The sequence below is a fragment of the Aquarana catesbeiana genome, linkage group LG04 (assembly GCF_042186555.1).
Source record: "Aquarana catesbeiana isolate 2022-GZ linkage group LG04, ASM4218655v1, whole genome shotgun sequence".
Lineage (NCBI taxonomy): Eukaryota > Metazoa > Chordata > Amphibia > Anura > Ranidae > Aquarana > Aquarana catesbeiana.
The window spans coordinates 165,193,314-165,215,387 of NC_133327.1; the positions used below are offsets into that span (position 1 = coordinate 165,193,314).

Sequence of the window (22,074 nt, forward strand, 5' to 3'; positions counted from 1 at the left end):
TTAACTGTGGGGAGCTGAAGCTGCTGCCTGTTTACTTCCTGGATTTACAGAGGCACACCTCCAGCTCTGCAGCTCTCATTGGCCCTCTATGACTCATCCCCCCTCCCTTTCTGGCAAACTCTCACTAGAGTAAGAGAGAGAGCTGTGCATGATGTCATAAGCTTAGGCTTTTTACCAGACAAGAAACAGGAAGTGGGCTGTATAAGGTAATTACTGGCAGAAAAAAAAATGTTTTACTATTCAAAGTTAAAACAACAAGGGCAGAGGATTTAATAGACGGAAAGATGAAAAAATTACTGAAGTTCCACTTTAAGTTGCGCTTTGCAAGGGAATTTTCCCCAGAGCTTAGTGAATGAGGCAAAACTCTGCTGACTTCCAGTATCCAATCATGTGTAAAAAAATTTTGTTTTTCATTTTCCTTTTTCTTTTTTTTCTTTTTTTTCTTTTTTTTTTTCCTGGCACATAATTGTGTATTATTTGCATAGTGAAATTTCAGCATATTCATCAAGATCTGGGGCAAATTCTCTTGCAAATTGAGCAGCCTATTTGCATTTAGTAAATCAACCTCAAAGTTTTAGTAGTAAAACAATATACAGGTACAACATTAATTATTAAAAACAATGGGAAAACTAAGTATATGAATGAATTATTCAGCATTCCCTTCTAGGTAACTGTTAAAAAAAGCAATTTACATTGCATCGAACATGATATAATAAAACACAGGTGTATGAAATACACATCATTGGGTAAACAGAGCAAGGCCAGAGCTGTAATTAATCATACATACAAACAGTTGTACAGTTTCTTTCAGTAAATCATATACTAAAAAAACAACCTGACCAACATATATAAACTACAGACACAATTCACTTTTTCTTTCTTTATCATTATGTGGACCATACTTATACTTGCAAGTATTGCAGCAGCATCAGCTGAGCCACGAAGCTTTCATGGGTAAGAAGAAAAAAACAAATATTATATGACATGTTACATGATAGGAATATATGATTACATGATATATATGGGTAAATAGGAAATAACAAGTAAATTAAAATACTCTTATTAGTTTTATTTATGTGTTTTTTTTTTATTTATGTATGTTTCAGGGAAAAAGTATTTCGTGTGTTTCCACAAACTTATGCACAAATACAGCTTATTAAATCCCTGGCCGAGCATGCAAAGGTATGTTGTCAATTTAGAAATGTACCGCTAAACAAATAATTTGCCTCTTCCCCAGCCAAATCAACATTAACTTATGCATCCAAACTTTCTGAGATGAACACAAGGGGCAATATTTAGTACAAAATATTTAAGCAAAGGATCACGCTTGCCATTCTCCTGGTGATATAGAAGATGAAGAATAATTCGGTGAAAATGGTTAGTGAAGCCTACTGGAGGTCAATTTGCACTATTTTTGTATACAATTTGAAAATAAGAAAATATAATTTTTGGGATTGAATGAACATGCTGTTCAAATATAACCACTTTTGAAAAAACATGGTTATATTTATATATATATATATTTATAAGAATATATACTATAAGAATTTTTTTTTTTTCAAGTCGCAAGTTGCTCCTGCCAGTGGTTGTACTTTTCTGTTAACTGCTGGCATAGAGTCCAGCTATGGACCAAAATGGATCATCAACAACATCTTACTGACTATCCATTTAGGTCAATCAATCATCACTAGGGATACCCAGCCATCACAGCAATGGACCAGTTAGAAGTCGAGTGGGATGGGAGGGGACAGTCAGAGTAACAACAAAAAAGCCTGCTGGGCTTCAAATTAATGTTTCTGTCATGGATATCCACATATATATATATATATATATATATATATATATATATATATATATGTGTAATTTTGAAATATATATATATATATATATATATATATATATATATATATACAGTATCTCACAAAAGTGAGTACACTCCTCACATTTTTGTAAATATTTTATTATGTCTTTTCATTTCGACAACACGGAAGAAATTACACTTTGCTACCATGTAAAGTAGTGAGTGTACAGCTTGTATAACAGACTAAGCACATGGATTGCTGGAACCATGTCCTGTGGTCCGATGAGACCAAGATAAACTTATTTGGTTCATATTGTGTCAAGCGTGTGTGGCGGCAACCAGGTGAGGAGTACAAAGACAACTGTGTATTGCCTACAGTCAAGCATGGTGGTGGGAGTGTCATGGTCTGGGGCTGCATGAATGCTGCGTTCACTGGGGAACTACACTTCATTGAGGGAACCATGAATGCCAACATGTACTGTGACACACTGAAGCAAAGCATGATCCCCTTCCTTCGGAGACTGGGCAGCAGGACAGTATTCCAACATGATAACGACCCCAAACACACCTCCAAGATGACCACTGCCTTGCTAAAGAAGCTGAGGGCAAAGGTGATGGACTGGCCAAGCATGTCTCGAGACCTAAACTCTATTGTGCATCTGTGGGGCATCCTCAAATGAAAGGTAGAGGAGCACAAGGTCTCTTACAACCACCAGTTCCGTGATGTCATCATGGAGGAGTGGAAAAGGACTCCAGTGGCAACCTGTGAAGCTCTGGTGAACTCCATGTCCAAGAGGGTTAAAGCAGTGCTGGAAAATAATGGAGGCCACACAAAATATTGACACTTTGGGCCCAATTTAGACATTTTCACTTAGGGGTGTACTCACATTTGTTGCCAGCGGTTTAGACATTAATGGCTGTGTGTTGAGTTATTTTGAGGGGACAGCAAATTTACACTGTTATACAAGCTGTACACTCACTACTTGGTACTACATGGTAGCAAAGTGTAATTTCTTCAGTGTTGTCACATGAAAAGATACAATAAAATATTTACAAAAATGTGAGGGGTATACTCAATTCTATGAGATTATTTATATATATATATATATATATATATATATATATATATATATATATATATATATATATATATATATATAATATTTGATATATACATGCCTAATTATACAAAAAGCAAATCAGTTTATGAAATGGCTTTAGTTTTCCATTAAGCCATTAAGCTAAACTTTGCAGAGTAGTAAGTAGTCTCAAAGGCCCATTGTTCATCTTAGAATAAAATATTTTGTGTATTTCTAAGAAGCCAACATGTTTTGTACAGCATAGTAAGTATGAATCAAAACTGCAGACTATTCTATAAAGATTTTTACTCTACTTGTGACTAGCTCATAAAAGCTAGTCCTCCACCCAGTAAATATTTTATAGATATTTTGGTAAATGTGATTGTGTATCTTAGAGTATATGAGAGTGTATTCCACATCTCAAAAATAAAGAGTCTTGTTTAAAATAAGAAATTCTACCTGACCTATCACATATTCTACTGCAGTACTTTGTGGGGCTATTCATTTTAAATGGCACCCCAACACACTATACATTAGTGGACAACACACAGCACCTTGCTTTTTAGTGCTCTGCTGCAAAATGTGTGTTTTTGGGTCCATTGCAGTGTATTGGCAGCCCAAGATGAGCAGGCTGCCTTAGTACAACATTAGTTAACAGGCAGTAAAACAGCATTAACACACAGAACATGTGTGAATGGGTCCTTACGGGGCCAGTGAAACCAATCCCATAAATAAAGAAACATACAAGCTATAATATGTTTTTGCAGAGTAGTAAAGCATTCAAACTCCTTCAGGCTCTCTTTATTGCTGTTTGTATCCCTGTTGTAGAAAATACCCAAGAGAAGTGGTCACCAAAACAGAAAGTGAGGGAAGAGCTCAATCTCAATAGAGACTGATAGAGATTCTAACCCTTTACTTTTCTTTCCATATCTCAGAAAAAAACCTTGGCTGTAAGTACACATTGGTCGTTCAGTACTACCTTATGAACATGTTATTAAACCCTCCAATAAAAATAAAGAATAAATGTAGCAGCATGTCCTTCATTATCGTTGTTTCCTGTCCACTGTTTCATGCAGTCTTTGCAGCATAATGAATCCTCATAAGTCTGGTGTGTGACGTTTCCACATTTTCAAGGTGGTTCCTTTGCCTTGCGGGGACTACCTGGAGTCACCCTGACATGTGCACCCCTTGCTATGAAGGAATCTTCACACACTACCAAGTATCTGAGATGCAGTGCCCTGGAACTGTGTTTGGATGTACATGTGCAGTATGAACAGTCTTGTACTGTGTTCGGCCAGTGCATGCACATCATGGACAGCACACAAGGAATTATGGGACATATAGTCTCAAAAATGTAGATTTCCGATGTCTCACCAAGCACTGAAGACAGGGACACATGAAAGAGAAAAACATATCAACTAAAAACAGACTTTGGAGCACAATAAGAGAAAATAATAATGTGTTAGCTACTAGCTGAGTGGAGATTATTGGCAAGCGCACAATTACATTGAGGGTTTAATGCTAATTTAATAAAACACTTTTAGATGTTAATAAAATATTATGGGTTGTTGTAAATGCATTTCAAATTTGTCTAATGATTCATTTTCAGGCATAGAATGTTATTTCTGCAAGACTTTTTCATGCTGCATTGTAGAGAATGAGATAAGTTTTGTTGTTCTAACCTTCTCTCTTTCATGTGCATGACTATAAAATGTTCTTTTTATCTGAATCATAAACACACTTCAAGTGCCTATGTCCTTGTATAGTGGAAATCAATATTCAAATCATCTGGCAATACAGTCGAAACACATTGTGCTTGTAATTTCTCATGTAATTGTTTCACATGCTTACTGTTCCATTAACACTTTCCTATATAGCATTTGTTCCATAGGTAAGCAAATAATTAATGACAAAGAGCTGCCGCTTCTTGTGATTTTACGAAACATTAGGGATATGTGGATGTGAAGGGGGTCTGGATAATTATATTTATTTTAAGGATTTAATAACCTAAATAAAACTGACAAATGATGTTTAAAATATTGCTTTTTGAGAAACAAAACTGCAGCATGTAGCAGAGAGTGTGGTAAAGTATAAATGAGCTCATACTAATAGAATCCCTAAAAAAAATGTAATGCATATGTGAGGGTTTTATGGAAGCCTGTCCTTACATTTAACAATAGCAGGTTCAGATCAATAAACAAGCATCATCTTGTTTATACCAAGATCACTTTGTTCTCTATTTCATTAGTTCAGTAATCACTGTATTTCTACAATACTTTTAACGTAAGTAGCAATCTTTACTTGGAATATATCATTGATTATTATTTTAATTGTACATAACAGCTTGACTTTTGGGTTCCCGACTCTGTGGATCTTGTAGAACCGGGCAGAAGTGTTGACTTCCGTGCTGAGAGCCATGTTGTCTATGATGTTCAGGCCATGCTTGAGCAGAGTGGAATATCCTATAAGTAAGTTGAACTTTAAGTTATATGGCAGCCTATGGATCTGGAGAAAACAATATGATGTATGGAAGGTAGAGAAGGTAGTCAATGGCCTTGTTATCTTTCAGATATAACAAAAAACTAATTACAATATTTTCTGTAAGGATGCATGTCACAAATGTGTAATTTATAGATAATGAAGTTGAGTTGTAATGCTCTAAGTTGGCCTTTCAATTAAAGGGGAGTTTTCCCCTTTCAACATTGCACCACAACACAAAAAGTTTTTTGTGTAAATCATTTGTGAATTGGGGGAGTGCAGATTGTGCAGAATGTAGATTATACAATGGTACCATTTACCGGTATACAGGTTTGAACTATGCTGAATTACATTGAACATACTTGCATGAATGGTTGACACTCATGCAGTAAGAATAAAAGGCATTTTACAACATCTGGAGTATCTGCTGTAATATGGGATTTTGTTTTCTTTAATATTATTGTGCTTATTAAGTGTATCTCTGGCCAAACATTTTCGGGGTGTTTTGGTTAGAAGGGGTCTCCGCGAGAGAAATTTAGATCTCTGTTTCTCCCGGGGACAAAGGTTTCACCAGAAAGGGAATGAAGAAAAATATGCAACAGCAACACACACATACATTTGAAAAAACTGTCAGTGGTTCTAGCCTTTACTGTACGCTAAGTAAAAGATTTTATTATCGCTTCATTGTGTTGTGCTGTTGGAGATTGTATTTTACTTCCTTTTAATCATTGTCACTGTGATAGATAGTGAAGGGAAAGTGTTCTAATGGAGACCCAGATAGGAGAAAAAACAGGGTGATATAGATAGATGTCTTGCGAGCTATGAAGAGTGTCCAAAGAATGTTTTTAAAGTAAGAGAACCAATCCACAGCTGTTAAGCATACTCACACTCCCATAATCTGTGTATAAAATATTCAAAATAAACAAATGCAGCGCTATGTGATATATCACTCACTCAGGTGAAAAAATATATATATTTGTTGTGGGCAATGCACAAGTGAATGTTGGAGCAACTTGAATTCCCAAACAAAGAATATAAATGGTGCAAAAATATATAAATAAAATACTTGTTGTCAAGCAAAGTGCACAGTGAAAGAAATATAAAAAAATTGAAGTAAACATTAAAAGATCAAAAATTCTTAATTTCAGCAAGTCCACAGTGAGAAAAAAAAAATGATATATACATATATATTCCAAACTTAATTTCAGCAAGTCCACAGTGAATATATATATATATATATATATATATATATATATATATATATATATATATATATATATATATATATATATATATATATATATATATATATATATATATTATAAGCAAGCAAGTGCACAGTAAAAGAAATATAAAAATATTGAAGGAAACATCAAAATATCAAAAAATCTTTATTTCAGCAAGTCCACAGTGAAAAAAGATATATATATTCAAAACTTATTTTCAGCAAGTCCACAGTGAAAATATATATATATATATAATTTAATGTCTCATAAAGTGACTCCGTGATGATGATCCAAATAATATTAACCGTGACTTCACACACGTGCTCCCTCCCGTGTGACTCCGCCCACCTCCAATTGTGTGATCGCACAATTAAGTTTGGTCCACAACAGCAGCTGAACCACCTCTGGGCTCTAAGTAGTAGGATTTACAGGCTCCCCCAGGTGTAATCCAAAGGTGGTATCCCTAATTTAAAATACAAAAGAGGCCAGATAGTGCATTATTGTTTAAATATAGAAATTTATTGTAGGTAAACATCAGGTTACTCACACTTTATGGGTGCTTGCAGTGCACCAGGCTATAGAAAACATACAATGTTAAAATCCTCTCCAAATGGTTTGCATGCTTGTGTGAATCAGCAGCTAGCTCAGAGGGAAAGTGACTGTCTCCTCCACCGTCCTGGCCCCTCCCCTACACGTGACGACAGGGTGATCACGTGCCTTCCTCAGGGGGATCTATCTATATATGCTGAGTAAATGATATTGTTATTGCTTCATTGTGTTGTGCTGTTGAAGATTCTATTTTACTTCCTTTTAATCATTGTCACTGTGATAGTGAAGAGAAATTGTTCTAAAGGAGACCCAGAGATTTTTTCTCTGCCCAAAAAGAAAATGAAAAGTTTTGACTTGACATACACTTTCATTTTATTTTTTCAGATCATGTATAATAGTGATCTATTTTTTGCTGTTATCTGCATAAAATAACTCAATATTACAGGTAATTGAATAAGCTGAGTCTCTTCTAATAAGATCTTAGGAGTTTATTGCACATTCAGTGACATCAAATTAAGCCCCCTGTTCACACTGAATGCAACTTTGAAATCGTGCCACTTCCCTTGAAGTAGCACGATTTCAAAACTGCAGGTCAGTGAGATTTCAGGTGCGATTTGTCTGACATCTGTGCAACTTCATGCACAGATGTCTATGCAAGTCACACCTGACTCGCACAAAATAGTGCAGGAACCCTTTTTTCAAATCGGTGTGGTACTGCAAAGTCGGATTTGCACCGATTTGAACAGTTCCATTGCTGACAATAGGACTTGTCATGCCATTTGGAACTGTCAAGTTGCATGACAAGTTGCACCAGTTTAAACGAGGGCTAATGCATTTTCTCATGCAGACTCGTTGTTATACCATGTTGCAGTGCAATCTTTTAGCATCTGTAGCATGATCAGAAGCCCAGAAATTGATTTAGCTACTGTGAGCTGGACCATAAAGAGCCAGGGATTCCATCTCTGACTGGCTGCAGCCACTACAGTGCTGAGGCAAAGTTTGATTTAAAACAGCACTAGGACTAAAATTATGAAATTATCCAGGGTATAGTGAATGATTAGACCACTATAAATGAAATAATGAACCAAAAAGAAAAAAAGGCAGACAACTAACTAACCATCTGCTTTCTACAGCTACCCTTTTCTAAAATGTATAACATGATAATCTGATTTTCCTTCAGAATTATAATCGATGACCTGCAGTTTGCACTGGACAAGCAGCGTGATAGCAACATTCGTGCAGTACACAGCTATGAAAAGTACAACAATCTTGATACTGTACGTATGTTTACTGTAGCTCTCTAAGCAATGTACTGTATATAAAGTATTCATGTTGACTAAAAAATCTGTGTATCCCAAAGATCAATGCCTGGTCTGCTAACATCGCCGCTCAGAACCCATCTCTGGTGTCACGCTCTCAGATTGGAACCTCATACCAGGGACGTCCTCTGTATTTACTTAAGGTAATTTTACTGTCAGCATTATTACCAGCGCACATTTATAGATGGTGGTATTTAATGTAGTTTCAGAAAAAAATTATATCTTCTGGGGTGGAGTAGAGTGGGGCTGGATTACACCTTTTGAAGTTTCTTTTCAAAATGTAGTAAGTAGAGAGGGCCTGTTTAGAAAGTCTGTATTGTGTTTGTACTGTGGGCATTGCCTTTTAGTTCACCATGGTAATCCTTTCACACTTTTCACAGAAGTGTTATTTCACTAGCATAATCTTTTCCCTATAGAAAGAGATACTGTATGTCCATGGCAATGCACTATACAGTTTTCCCAAGCAATGTGCATCAAAGGTAGTCTGCAATATTTGTGTCGTTTATGTGCTAAAAGTGAAATATAGGAAAATCGTTCAGTTTGGGGTAGAACTCCCAGCTTTGGAATGCCAACACAATGGGCATTTATTTACCATATTTCCTTATGATCTGCCCATGATGTGCCAACACTGATTTTACTTGCTTTGTGGTCTGTTCATATTTTACATATTTTTCTATCAAGAACAGGTATGTCTACAATTGAATTACCCTGCTCTATGTTGTTTATTTGGTAAAAAAATTGTGACAGTAATGTTTAATATTTAAGGTTGGAAAAAATGGAGCAAACAAGAAGGCTGTCTTCATTGACTGTGGGATCCACGCTAGAGAATGGATCTCCCCTGCTTTCTGTCAGTGGTTTGTAAAGGAAGTGAGTACACATTGCTGTGTGCAAGATCAAGTTAGGATAAGCTATAATGGAAATACTGAGTATATCATCATGATTCAAACTGATAAATATATATATTCATTTTAAGTTGTTGCCAGTTGAAGAAACCTATGGACAATCATTTAAGCAATATGTCGGTGTAGATCAGTATTTCTGATTATCCTATATTTCTGTTTTCCCCTCTTCTAATATTCCTTCCCTATTTAAAGTATGAATGGGCTGATCTATAGATTTACTTGGTGACCTCCCATCTACAGTATGAACCCATTTGGGGTAGGCAGGCCCAGGTCATCAAGATCTGAACAACTCTATACTAAATGCCTTTCAGTTTAAATGTTACTACAAATGTTGTTTAATATATACAGCAATTTATTTGTAAGGTTCTTACTTAACAAAATAAAAAAAAGTTATTGGAAAAAAAAGACAACAAAAGTCTTCCCATAGTATTTATGTGCATTTATTGTATTTTCTGCATGTTATTTACCTGTAAAAGACTCCCTTGTGTAGACATCCAAATTGTGTAGACATCCAAAAACGCCTAGACAACTAGTTGGAGCCACCATGATGTGATTTCAGCAGCCTTAGCAGACTCAGAGCTGTCACTCAAGTGATATTCTATACTATTATACATTTTTTGTATGAAAGGAGGTGGGTGGACTTTGGCCAAGTTAGTGACAGGGTCTTTTTAAAGCGGTTTTTCAGTTATTACTTGAAAAATTTAAACTCAGCAGCTACAAAAACTGTAGCTGCTGACTTGTAATAAACAGACACTTACCCGTCCAGGGATCCAGCACTGTCCTCACCCAGGCTGGTTTCTTCACCAGTATTCACTCCCGGGTGTCGGCATGTTAACTATGGGCAGCCGGCTTGACTCCTTGTGGCTTGACAGCCAGATACCCGCTGTGCTTTGTCCCGGCAGCCTTCTGGGACCTGCGACATGTCCCAGAAGGTTGCGGGCGGGGGGGTTGGGGGGGGGATGAATGTCTGCTCGGGTCGCTTAGGTGATCTGAGTGGAAGCGCGTACCTGTCAAAATGAGGTACCTGCCACCCAAGAAAGAAAGTACCAAATATGAGAGAGAAAAAATGGGAGAAGGAAGAGTGGAACTTCCCCTTTTGGGTGACGTTCCACTTTAAGTCTGCTCGGGTCGCTTAGGTGATCTGAGTGGAAGTGGAAGCACGTACCTGTCAAAAGGAGGTACCTGCCACCCAAGAAAAAAAGTTCTAAATATGAGAGAGAAAAAATGGGAGAAGGAAGAGTGGAACTTCCCCTTTTGGGTGATGTTCCACTTTAAGTACATTGATAAAAGCATCTCTTTTCTGAGTTAGAGTCTTGCAGTATACAAATAATGTCTTTTCGAACCATAGGTACAAGTCTCCTGTGTTGAGTTTTTTTTTTAAATGTTTACACATTCGTATGGGATATAGTTAACTTAATTTTTTTAATCTCAGTCAGTTAACAACTACGGCAGTGATGCTCAGTTTACCAACCTCTTGAACAACCTGGACTTCTATGTTCTCCCTGTTATGAACGTTGATGGTTATGTGTATTCTTGGACCACAGTAAGTAGCCTGTGACAATCAATAACAAAAGGAGCTGTTATTTAGTGTAGCTAAACTCTCTAACCATGGTAATGTTCACTGTAGTACCGCATGTGGAGAAAGACTCTCTCTGTTAACAAGAATTCGGCCTGCATGGGAACCGATTTAAACAGAAACTTCAACGCTGGATGGTGCAGTAAGTGGCTTCATGTTTTTCTAAAACCTTTTTAAAAATCCTAAAAAAGGATTTTTTTCTTAAACTCATGTAAAGTGCATATTCCAGCTGTAGGAAATAAAGAATGTTCTTGGATGTTCACAAATCTCAACAGGCTTTGACATTATGGGTTGCAGTTCCTCCACAGCTGAAGATGTGCAAATTGTCTAATGCAGCTTACACACGGGCAGACTTTCCGACCGGACTGGTCCAATGGACCGAATCCGGCGGACAATCCGACCATGTGTGGGCTGCATCGGACTTCCGACGGACCGTTTCGGTCGGAAATCCGACGGACTTTAGATTTGAAACCTGCTTCAAATCTTTACGTCGTAACTCCGCCGGACTCAGTTCCTAACGGAAATCCCATTCGTCTGTATGCTGGTCCGACGGACCAGATACGACGCAAGGGCAGGGTACTACATCTCGCGCTCGCTGCAATAGGAAAAACAAATTTTCCTATTGAGGCGAGCGCGAGAAGGAGGCGACGATCTCCGTTAGGTCTGGTATAGATTTTAAGGGGAACCCCCTACGCCAAAAAAATGGCGTGGGGTCCCCCCAAAATCCATACCAGACCCCTATTCGAGCACGCAGTCTGGCCGGCCAGTCAAGGGGGTGGGGACGAGCGAGCAGCCCCCCTACTGAACCGTACCAGGCCGCATATCCTCAACATGGGGGGTGGGTGCTTTGGGGGAGGGGGGCGCCCTGTGGCCCCCCCACCCCAAAGCAACTTGTCCCCATGTTGATGAGGACAAGGGCCTCTTCCCGACAACCCTGGCCGTTGGTTGTCGGGGTCTGTGGGTGGGGGGCTTATCGGAATCTGGGAGCCCCCTTTAATAAGGGGGCCCCCAGTTCCCGGCCCCCCACCCAATGTGAATGAGTATGGGGTCAATAAAAAAACACACTACACAGGTTTTTAAAGTAATTTATTAGACAGCTCCGGGGGTCTTCTTCCGACTTCGGGGGTTTTCTTCCGACTTCGCCGCTCTCTCTGGCCTCTTCTCCCAGTGTCCGGTTCTTCTCCCGCTCTCCGGCCTCTTCTTCCAGTGTCCGGTTCTTCTGCCGGCTCCTCCGCTATCTTCTGCCGCTCTTTTGCTAGCGGTGGCCCAGACTTCTGCATCATCTTCGAACGGACTTGTTCGCGTGTGGGCAAGTCCATTCATTCGGAAAAGTCCATCAGGAAGACCGGCGGACATAGTCTGCCAGAAAGTCCGGTCGTGTGTAGGCAAGTCAGTACGTAAAAAAAGTCCAGCGGAAGTCTGTCAAAAGTCCGTCGGAAAGTCCGTCGGACCAGTCTGGTCGGAAAGTCCGTCCGTGTGCACGCCCCATAATATGCAGATATGCAAGTTGTCTAATAACATTTTGGTGAAGTTACTCTATTGTAGCTTCCACTGAATTCCATCAAAATGTGCTTAAATTCAGTAACTACAAATACTGTGCTATTCATTTAAAGAAGTAAGATGCTATATTCAGTCAGATATCAAATATGGGTGACATACTATCCAAATGTGGGCTTCATGAATGAAAGTGTCTGAAAGAAGACCTATCAGTGTTGCTCACAGCTCAATGTTTTTGTATATAAATCCATTGCTGCAGTTTACATACTCATTAGTCTATTTGCTCTAATCTGATTTTATGTTTAATATTTTCCTTTTAAGCTGCCGGAGCTTCTACAAGAGCTTGCGATGAAACATATTGCGGTACTGCTCCTGAATCTGAAAAGGAAGCTAAAGCTGTAGCTGACTTTATACGTGCCAACATTGATTCCATCAAGGCTTACCTGACTATCCACTCTTATGGCCAGATGCTGCTGTTTCCTTACTCTTATACCCGTACTCTTTCCAAAGATCACAAGGAACTGGTGAGTTTGACAACACCTATTGTTTTCCAGATGGTGGAGTTGATTTACTAAAAGACAAGAAAAGAAGCAGCACCATCTAAGTGTAGCAGTATAGGACCTTTATGACCACAATATGTTATCGACTCACAGAATCATGGTAGGTAATGCTCGGCAATTAGATAAAAGTCTCCGCTGTAGGTGGCTGGATGGCCGGAGTTCCTCCTGAAAGGGAAACCGGATAAAGCCCTTGGCAGTGTGAGTAGACAGCAACATTTCCCAAAAGGCTGGTCCGAGGTTCCTGGGTGGACGGAGGTTGAGCCGGCATCACTGGCGTCACTGACGTCACTGACGGTGGGCGTGGCACGCATTTGGAGCATGCATGCTATTTCTTCAGGCCATGAGGGAGCCATGTTTGAAGTTGGTATTTATGTGCAGCCGAGTCACAAAGCCATGCTGCTGCCAAAGCATGATGCACCAGGTGGCGCTCAGAAAGAAACACCCCTCACACTATATATTGATAGACGAGCATAAATAGTAAACTTTGCAAAAATAATAAAATATTAGTAATAAAATTACTGGCATACTTACAAACAGACAAATGTTTCCAAATTAAGATGAAATAAAAAGACCTTATGGGTCCTGCATAAAAGGATAAATGTGTAAAGCATTATTAACAAGGTAAATTTAATATACAGGTATATATATATATATATATATATATATATATATATATATATATAAAAATAAGAAATCAAAATTAAAATAAAACAAGATCAATTCAAATAGATTTAAAAAACCTTTTGCTGTGTGCACTTATAAACTAAGCCATTGGGGTGGAAGAATGGTGGTACCCTCCGGCAGAGGAAGGGGAGTAGAATCAGGCAACCAGTGGGTAATTATTATTAGTTTTCTAGAGGACCGATATCATAAAATGAATCTCCAGGTCTTCATTCATGACTCCTGGCGACAAGGTATCAAGCGTATATATTTCTCTGGCGCGCAAATGCATGAATCTTTCAGCCATGGGCAAATTCTGAGGGATGGCTTCCAAAACCCATACTGTGAGGCCCTCTGAAGAACATACTCTTCTCCTTTAGTAAATCATTCCAAATGCATTACCAATGCACTGTGTTAAATTATATTTTAAAGTGTGTAAAGGGCAAGTCCACCAATTACTGATAACTCATGATTTTAAGAAGTTAGCTTTCAAAAATTGTCTGAGTTCCTGGGGGAAATATTTCTTATTGGAAACCATAGAACAATCTTCCCATACCTTTTCCTATTCTACCTGGCTTGTAAACAAGCAATGGTTTTGCTTGCCCCCTGATGGAATAGCTTTAGAAACACACTGGGATTGTTCTGCTAAAGATAAATAGATAAAGATAAATAGATTGTTCACATTGCAAGGGAAGTTTTGCTTAGTTTATTGGTAAAAAGTCTAGGGATTGTTGATCCAGGAAGTATCCAAATGCCTTCTGGGGGATCAGGAAGGAATTCAATTTTCCCCTGCTGGAGCAAATTGGACCACACTTTATTTGCTTTACATATTCCTCTGGATCAACGGTGGGTACAGGATTCTGTATATGGAGGTCTTCTATTTATTTATTCAGTTTTTTTTTCTATTGGTCAACCTAGATGGACTTGTGTCTATTTTCAACCTGACTAACTATGTAACTATGTAATTTTTTTAATTTCCTTGGACATGATTGGGTATTTTTCATAAAGTCGAAAAAAGGAAAATTCCCTTGCAAAGTGCAACTTCACTTGCAAAGTGAAAAACCTGTTTTTCTTTAGTAAATCAACCCGATAGAAACCACATTACACATCACCACAATTAGTATAGGTATCTTATCTTTTAACTTTTTCGTTATAAGTTTGGTTTACACAGAAAAGTAGAAATAACAAGGGCACTACTGCAGAGACATTGTAGAATTACCATTTCAACATAACCGATATCAAAGTGTAAAATAAATATATTTGCATGGAATTACAGAAAAGTAGCCAAATCATAAAAGATACCTTATATGTAAAGCAAATATTTAAACAAATATGACATTATCATATGACATCAAAATGTATTGTAGCAAGGTCTCCGGCCTTGTCCAGTCTAATGAGGACCTCCAAGGACAAAGATAGCTGACATCCTTCAATATTTAGTGGGTTATGAGGCATAGTGGATGCAAAGATGGTGAAAGTCATTGGGCGCCAGACACTTCTTGGATGTAAAAGAGGTTTTATTTCTTTTGATAGTCCTTTTTGTATTTTTGGGGGAAAGAGGGTTAGGGCCAGGACACCCTTAAGTAGTTATAGATTCAATTGGCACACTCTGAGACCTCAATAGGAGGACAGCCGTGCAGGGAAAGGCCCCAGCAAGGCGCCACTTCTGCACATGTTGGAATGCTGTCTCCTATGGTAACAGTCCTTCAACAGTTCCTAACTCAAACGTAACAGTTCATTCAGCTTCACTACAACTCCGTCTTGTAGTTCTTCAACACTGAGCTCCTGGTCTCTCACTAGACCCACTGATTCACTGACTCTGAATCCCTTGAGCTCCTCCAAAGTTGACGGTGGTATCACCCTCAAGCGTCACCCACGCTTCCCTGCTGGGTCCCTAGCTTGGCACTCCAGATACTTCTCAAGCTTCACCCATGCTGACCGGCAAGGTCCCTGGCTTGACTCACAAGGCTGCCCTGCAAGTATCTCCTCTGCTGGTTGGGTCCCTGACTTGATCACCGCCCAAAGTTTCCAGATTCTGCACCGTGCTCGTTCGGTGAGAATATGGTTCCGGTACATTCTTCAGTTACTCACTGTGGTCCCTGGTAAAGGTGGTTGGTCCCTTTGTGGCAACAGTTTCCCTTCTACCTCCGACCACTGACAGGTTCTCCGGCCGACAGAACCTTCACTTTCGGTTGGACTGCAAGCCGCAGTCCAAACCCTATGCTTCCCTTTCACTTCTGTAGAGTCCTTCACACAGCCCGGCAGCCAAATGCCCCCGGGATAGGCCCAATCTCTGGCCTAGCAGCCTGGAGCATACGACACACGTCCACCCAGACAGCCGTCCAGGTGGCACAGAACACCAATCACCTGACCTCACCCGAATATGTAAGTTCTCCCAGCAGGCCAAGGGATTCAAGAAAACCCCTGCCCATTGGCTGAAATACCCCATATACCCATGACCTGACCTTGGGTTGCCCTTCTCATATCTAGTACCACCAAGTTCCTGGTCACCTAGCGGTAGAAGAGAAAAGTGCAACAAGGCCAAATTTAGGGAGAAATCAATAGATCTCTATCAATCGACCAAGCCGAGTACTCTTGGCAAGTAAATTTACTACACAGCATTAATACTGTGTAGGCTTTGCATCCTATTGCCTCTCCACAACTTAAGCTCTGATGGAACTGCCAATAAAATTGTTTTCACTACTCTTCTAGAGGATTGGTTCTGGGTGAACATATGCAGATTGAGTGAGCAGTCTTTCGTCCTCTCCTCAGCCAACACAAAGGCAAGGAAGATGTGGCACATTTTACCTGGCCAAGAGGCAGAAAATATAATTCCAGCGTCAGGAGTATTACATAGTGGATGCTGACAATGCCAAACACTGGCTGCACATGAAGAATAGGGTTTGTGTAGTTGGGCCCTAGGCATTATAAATATATGAACATAGGCTTTCTTCTGTTAGAGCGTTCTTTGAGCAATGATACAAATATAGCAAATCACACCCCGTTTAAATCACACATAGCACCAGGACATTATATGTACCAGTCTGGAAAGTTCACAGAGATGTTTATTCTCTTTAATACATTTGTGACTCCATGTTCTTTCAGAATACTGTTGCCAAGGATGCTGTTTCTGCTTTGACTTCCCTCTATGGAACTAAATACACGTATGGTCCTGGTGCATCTACAATTTGTAAGTTATTATTACTATTGTACACGATTAATACAGAGCTTACAGTTTGCATAGTGTTTTAAAAAATAAAGGGAGACAGTAGAGTTACAATATAATTTAAGCCAAGAGGGTTAGGAGGGCCCCGCTCGCAAGAGTTTAAAATCTAAAAGAGAACGGCAACTGAAGCAAAGGTAATAACTATGTGGGGATGAGTTGTTAGGGAATTAAAATTCCAATTGGTAGATAGAGTTGGGATAGGCTTCCCTGGCAGATGAGTTTTCATGGATTCTCTTTTCATGGATCCTCCAAAGGCAGATAGAGTAGGAGATAGCCATACAAATTGAGGTACGAAGTTCCAAAGGATATGAGAAGCTCTGGAGAAATCCTAGATGGGAGTATTGGAGGAGGAGCAGGACATCTTGGGAAGAGCGAAGAGGATGTTTTGGGTGATATTTTTAGACAAGCTTGGTGATGTAGCTAGGGGCAAAGTTGTGGATGGCCTTGTATGTTGTTGTTAATATATCATTGTATAATTTTTATTATATACTGTATATTAATTTATACTATAGGAGATATGTTTAGTTTGTAGGAAAATATCACTTCACAATTTTACCTTGTCTTCCATTTTAGAAAAGGTCAGGGTCAGTGAGTTTAAGGTAGGATTAAAAAAAAAAAAAAAAAAAAAAAAAAAAAGAATTAGTAGTTTTTAAGTCTTCTTAAGGTGAAAAACCTTGTGAGCTGCAGCTCCCCCCCAGACCCACCCCCTTTTTCTTACCTGAGCCCGATCCAATCCAGCGATGTGCATGAGTGCAGTGGCTCCTGCTGCTGTCTCTCTCCTCATTGGACAGATTGATAGCAGTGGGAGCCACTGGCTCCCGCTGATGTCAATCAATACCTGTGACACGGGAGTGGGGGGGTTGGGCCGAGTCCCACTGTCTGTGTCAATGGACACAGCATTGGGGATCAGGAGCGAGCATGCACAGGTGCCCCCATGGAAAGTGGCTTTCCATTGGAGCACTCGACAAAGAGGGTGCCTAACCAGTATTTTACTACACTAGTGGAAAAGATTAAATGTATTCCCTGCTTTGCAAGAATACAAATTTTATATCTTCTCTCCGGTCAGAACGGAGATCTGCCTTGTATACATAGGCAGACCACCGTTCTGCCTCGTTGCTTGATGATCAGCGGGTGCCGGCGGACATCGAGTCCACAGTACCTGCTGCTTGGCTCCCGATGTGTGTAAAAACAGCGGGAGCAAGCCGCCGGCTGCGCACACGCACGCCCCCTACCCGGAAAAGTTAGCTCACATACAGTATCTCACAAAAGTGTATACACCCCTCACATTTTTGTAAATATTTTATTGTATCTTTTCATGTGACAACACTAAAGAAATGACTGCTGCAATGTAAGGTAGTGAGTGTATAGCTTGTATAACAGTGTAAATTTGCTGTCCACTCAAAAAAACTCAACACACAGCCATTAATGTCTAAACCACTAACAACAAAAGTGAGTACACCCCTAAGTGAAAATCTCCAAAATTGGGCCCAATTAGCCATTTTCCCTCCCTGGTGTCATGTGACTCATTAGCGTTACAAGGTCTAAGGTTTGAATGGGGAGCAGGTATGTTAAATTTGGTGTTATTGCTCTCACTCACTCATACTGGTCACTGCAAGTTCAACATGGCACCTCATGACAAAGAACTCTCTCTGAGAATCTGAAAAAAAGAATTGTTGCTCTACATAAAGAAGATTGCCAAGATCCTGAAACTGAGCTGCAGCACAGTGGCCAAGACCATACAGTGGTTTAACAGGACAGGTTCCACTCAGAACAGGCTTCGTCATGGTCGACCAAAGAAGTTGAGTGCACATGCTCAGCATATCCAGAGGTTGTCTTTGGGAAATAGACGTATGAGTGCTGCCAGCATTGCTGCAGAGGTTGAAGGGGTGGGGGGACAGCCTGTTAGTGCTCAGACCATATGCACCACCCTGCATCAAATTGGTCTGCATGGCTGCCATCCAAGAATGAAGCCTCTTTTAAAGATGATGTACAAGAAAGCCTGCAAACAGTTTGCTGAAGACAAGCAGACTAAGGACATGAATTACTGCAACCATATCCTATGGTCTGATGAGATCAAGATAACCTTATTTGGTTCAGATGGTGTCAAGTGTGTGTGGCAGCAACCAGGTGAGGAGTACAAAGACAACTGTGTATTGCCTATAGTCAAGCATGGTGGTGGGAGTGTCATGGTCCGGGGCTGCATGAGTGCTGCCCGAACAAGGGAGCTACAGTTCATTGAGGGAACCATGAATGCCAACATGTACTGAAGCAGAGCATGATCACTTACCTTCGGAGACTGGGCCACAGGGCAGTATTCCAACATGATAACGACTCCAAACACACTTCCAAGATGACCACTGCCTTACTAAAGAAGCTGAGGGTAGAGGTGATGGACTGGCCAAGCATGTCTCCAGACCTAAACCCTATTGAAAATCTGTGGGGAATCCTCAAATGAAAGGTGGAGGAGCGCAAGGTCTCTAACATCCACCAGCTCCGTGATGTCATCATGGAGGAGTGGAAGAGGACTCCAGTGGCAACCTGTGAAGCTCTGGTGAACTCCATGCCCAAGAGGGTTAAGGCAATGCTGGAAAGTAATGGTGACCACACAAAATATTGACAATTTGGGTCCAATTTGGACATTTTCACTTAGGGGTGTACTCATCTTTGTTGCCAGCGGTTTAGACATTAATGGCTGTGTGGTGAGTTATTTTGAGGGGACAGCAAATTTACACTGTTATACAAGCTGTACACTCACTAGTTTACATGGTAGCAAAGTGTAATTTCTTCAGTGTTGTCACATGAAAAGATACAATAAAATATTTACAAAAATGTGAGGGGTGTATTTACATTTGTGAACTGTATAAATTGTATACATGATCTGGCGCAGAGGTGTCACCCTGTAGCAGTAAAACTGCTTAAGTGGTTAATCTGGATGTAAGACTGATTTTGATACCAGGAATATTTGCTATTTGCAAGGCTTCCACAATAAACTTTCTCAGTTCTCTTTTCAGATTATTTGATCTCTTAAAACCAGTTTTACTGCTTTCAGGGCATCTCCCTTTTTTATGTTAGAATATAATGATTCAATATCTACTGTCACCAGAATACACCCCTCATTCAATGGCAAATCCCTCAATTGTGTAATAATATCTTTGCTATCTTTTAAAAGTGAAGGGCTGTTTTTACTAATACCTGCAATCAGACATCTACTGTATATATTCTCCAATCCTACCAGGGGGTTTGTGTTTATTTTTGGGAACTTTGGGCGCCTGAGAAATTATAGGGGTTTTCGGAGCATTAGATACTAGGTGGCTTGCTTGTGAAGCTCAGTGCAAAACAGTACAAAAAGGAGATAAGGACTTAGACAGGCAATAGACAATGCTAATTTTTTTCCTGTAACCAGTGCTGAAAGGGGAATCCCTTTGTCCAAGCCATTGTCTATTCCCTCCGAGAGAACACAGTGATTATAGATAGCAGCCACTAGCGATAATCACAAGTGAATTCGGCAGGCTGGTTGTACCCAAGTTGATTAAACTATCGACTTGGTGCATTCAGCCTGCTGAAACGGTTAAAATCTCAGCTGGTTTCAGCAGGAGCCGACCGAGATTCGAACCATCTATAGCTGGCCTAAGAGACGTGAGGACTACTCATAAATAGACAGAGGGGCAGATAAAGTGACAAGGACTATAGCTTTCTCCTGGAGTTTCTAAATCAGCTCATTTGGGTTCACTAGAATCAAGCTATAGCTAAAATATGACTTTTGGGTGAAACAACTCTTTTACTGTATCTATTATAAATATCCTTAAAAAAACAATGTATTCTTTACTACAGATCTTGCTGCAGGAGGCTCCGATGACTGGGCTTATGATGCTGGTGTGAAATATTCCTACACATTTGAACTGCGCGACAAACAAGAATATGGATTTGCTCTACCCGAAAGTCAGATCAAACCCACTTGTGAGGAAACTATGCTTGCTGTCAAATACATTGCCAACTACGTCTTGAACAATGCATAATAAGTAACTTACCAGTGGGGCCAAATGCCGTAAAGTCAATGAGAAATGTAAAGTTCCATTCATACCATTCATTAATTTTAAACTAGGTTTTCATTTGCAACACAATAACATGATGTAAAATCTATTGATAAAGAAAGAAAGTGACAATAAAGATGTTTAATGGAAATATGGATATATTTGATCATTTAACTTTTTTTGTTGATTAACCACACATACCATATACAATATATATAGTTCTGATGCCTAAGCATCTGATATTGTTAGCATTTTCCAAATGTCCATTTATTTTGAAATGAAAACTACAAATGACTAAAGCTAACAAAATGGCAAACACTTATTTTAAGTCGCCTGTGGGGAGGTGCAGCGTGGTGCAAAGGCAGTAAACACATAGAGTCCAGCAACAGAGAGCATAATTTGTATTAATGCAGAATCCAGTAATTCACAACAAGCACGATGGGAAGGCACCTGACCGGGAACACTCACCGCATGTAAAAGCAATATGTAGCAGAGCAGGTCTTAGATGTGCCGACAATGTCTGTCTTGAGGGGCGGAATGAAGCCTGGCCAGTCTGAACCCAAGTGGGGAGGTTCCCAGAAGGAACCTCTCCCTGCTTCTAATCAGTCTTCCTGTCAGATGGAAGACCTGTCCCTACACTACAATACCACACGTGAAATGCGCATCAAGCCTGGAATCCAGGGCCCTAAATAGGCTCCGCCTGACCCAAGATGGCTGCTAAAGTCACATGGGGCAACAACATCCAGTGCAGTGGAGAAAGTAGACTGCACCAGCCTACCCCCCCCCCCCTTTGATAAATGCTGTCCTCAGCATCGCAGCACAGTAAAGAGCAAAAAGAAAAATGCAATGAACATAATTAAAGCATAATAGCTACAAGTTCAAACAACATAATCAGAGTATCCTGCAGGAAGCCGGCCGCAGTTAGACTGGAAAGCCCAACAAGCAACAGTGATCTCTGAGAAACCAGGTTGCAGGTAATCCTGTTCTGGCAGTGACTCCTAGGCTACAGGTGGATGGGAGTCAATCAGGCCTTCCAAACCCCCATCACCTGGGCCCAAATCCTCTCTTGATTCTGAACAGTCCATGGAACTCGCAGGAGTGGCTGGACTATCCCTAGTGACTGTACTGTGGCCTCCTGCTTCCAGATCAGGAGAGGCCAGAGTCTCGAGC

General features: G+C 40.0%; 1 protein-coding gene across 1 annotated transcript; it reads left to right on the forward strand.

The window, feature by feature from the left end:
- Positions 1 to 889: 889 nt before the first annotated feature.
- Positions 890 to 21,028, forward strand: LOC141139607 (carboxypeptidase B-like). Its single transcript, XM_073625906.1, has 11 exons — positions 890 to 954; positions 1,107 to 1,182; positions 5,224 to 5,348; positions 8,314 to 8,410; positions 8,494 to 8,595; positions 9,218 to 9,319; positions 10,787 to 10,897; positions 10,982 to 11,072; positions 12,749 to 12,951; positions 16,753 to 16,837; positions 20,705 to 21,028. The coding sequence occupies exons 1-11, from the start codon at positions 890 to 892 to the stop codon at positions 20,887 to 20,889; spliced, it is 1,242 nt and encodes a 413-aa protein (XP_073482007.1). The 3' UTR covers positions 20,890 to 21,028.
- Positions 21,029 to 22,074: the final 1,046 nt, after the last annotated feature.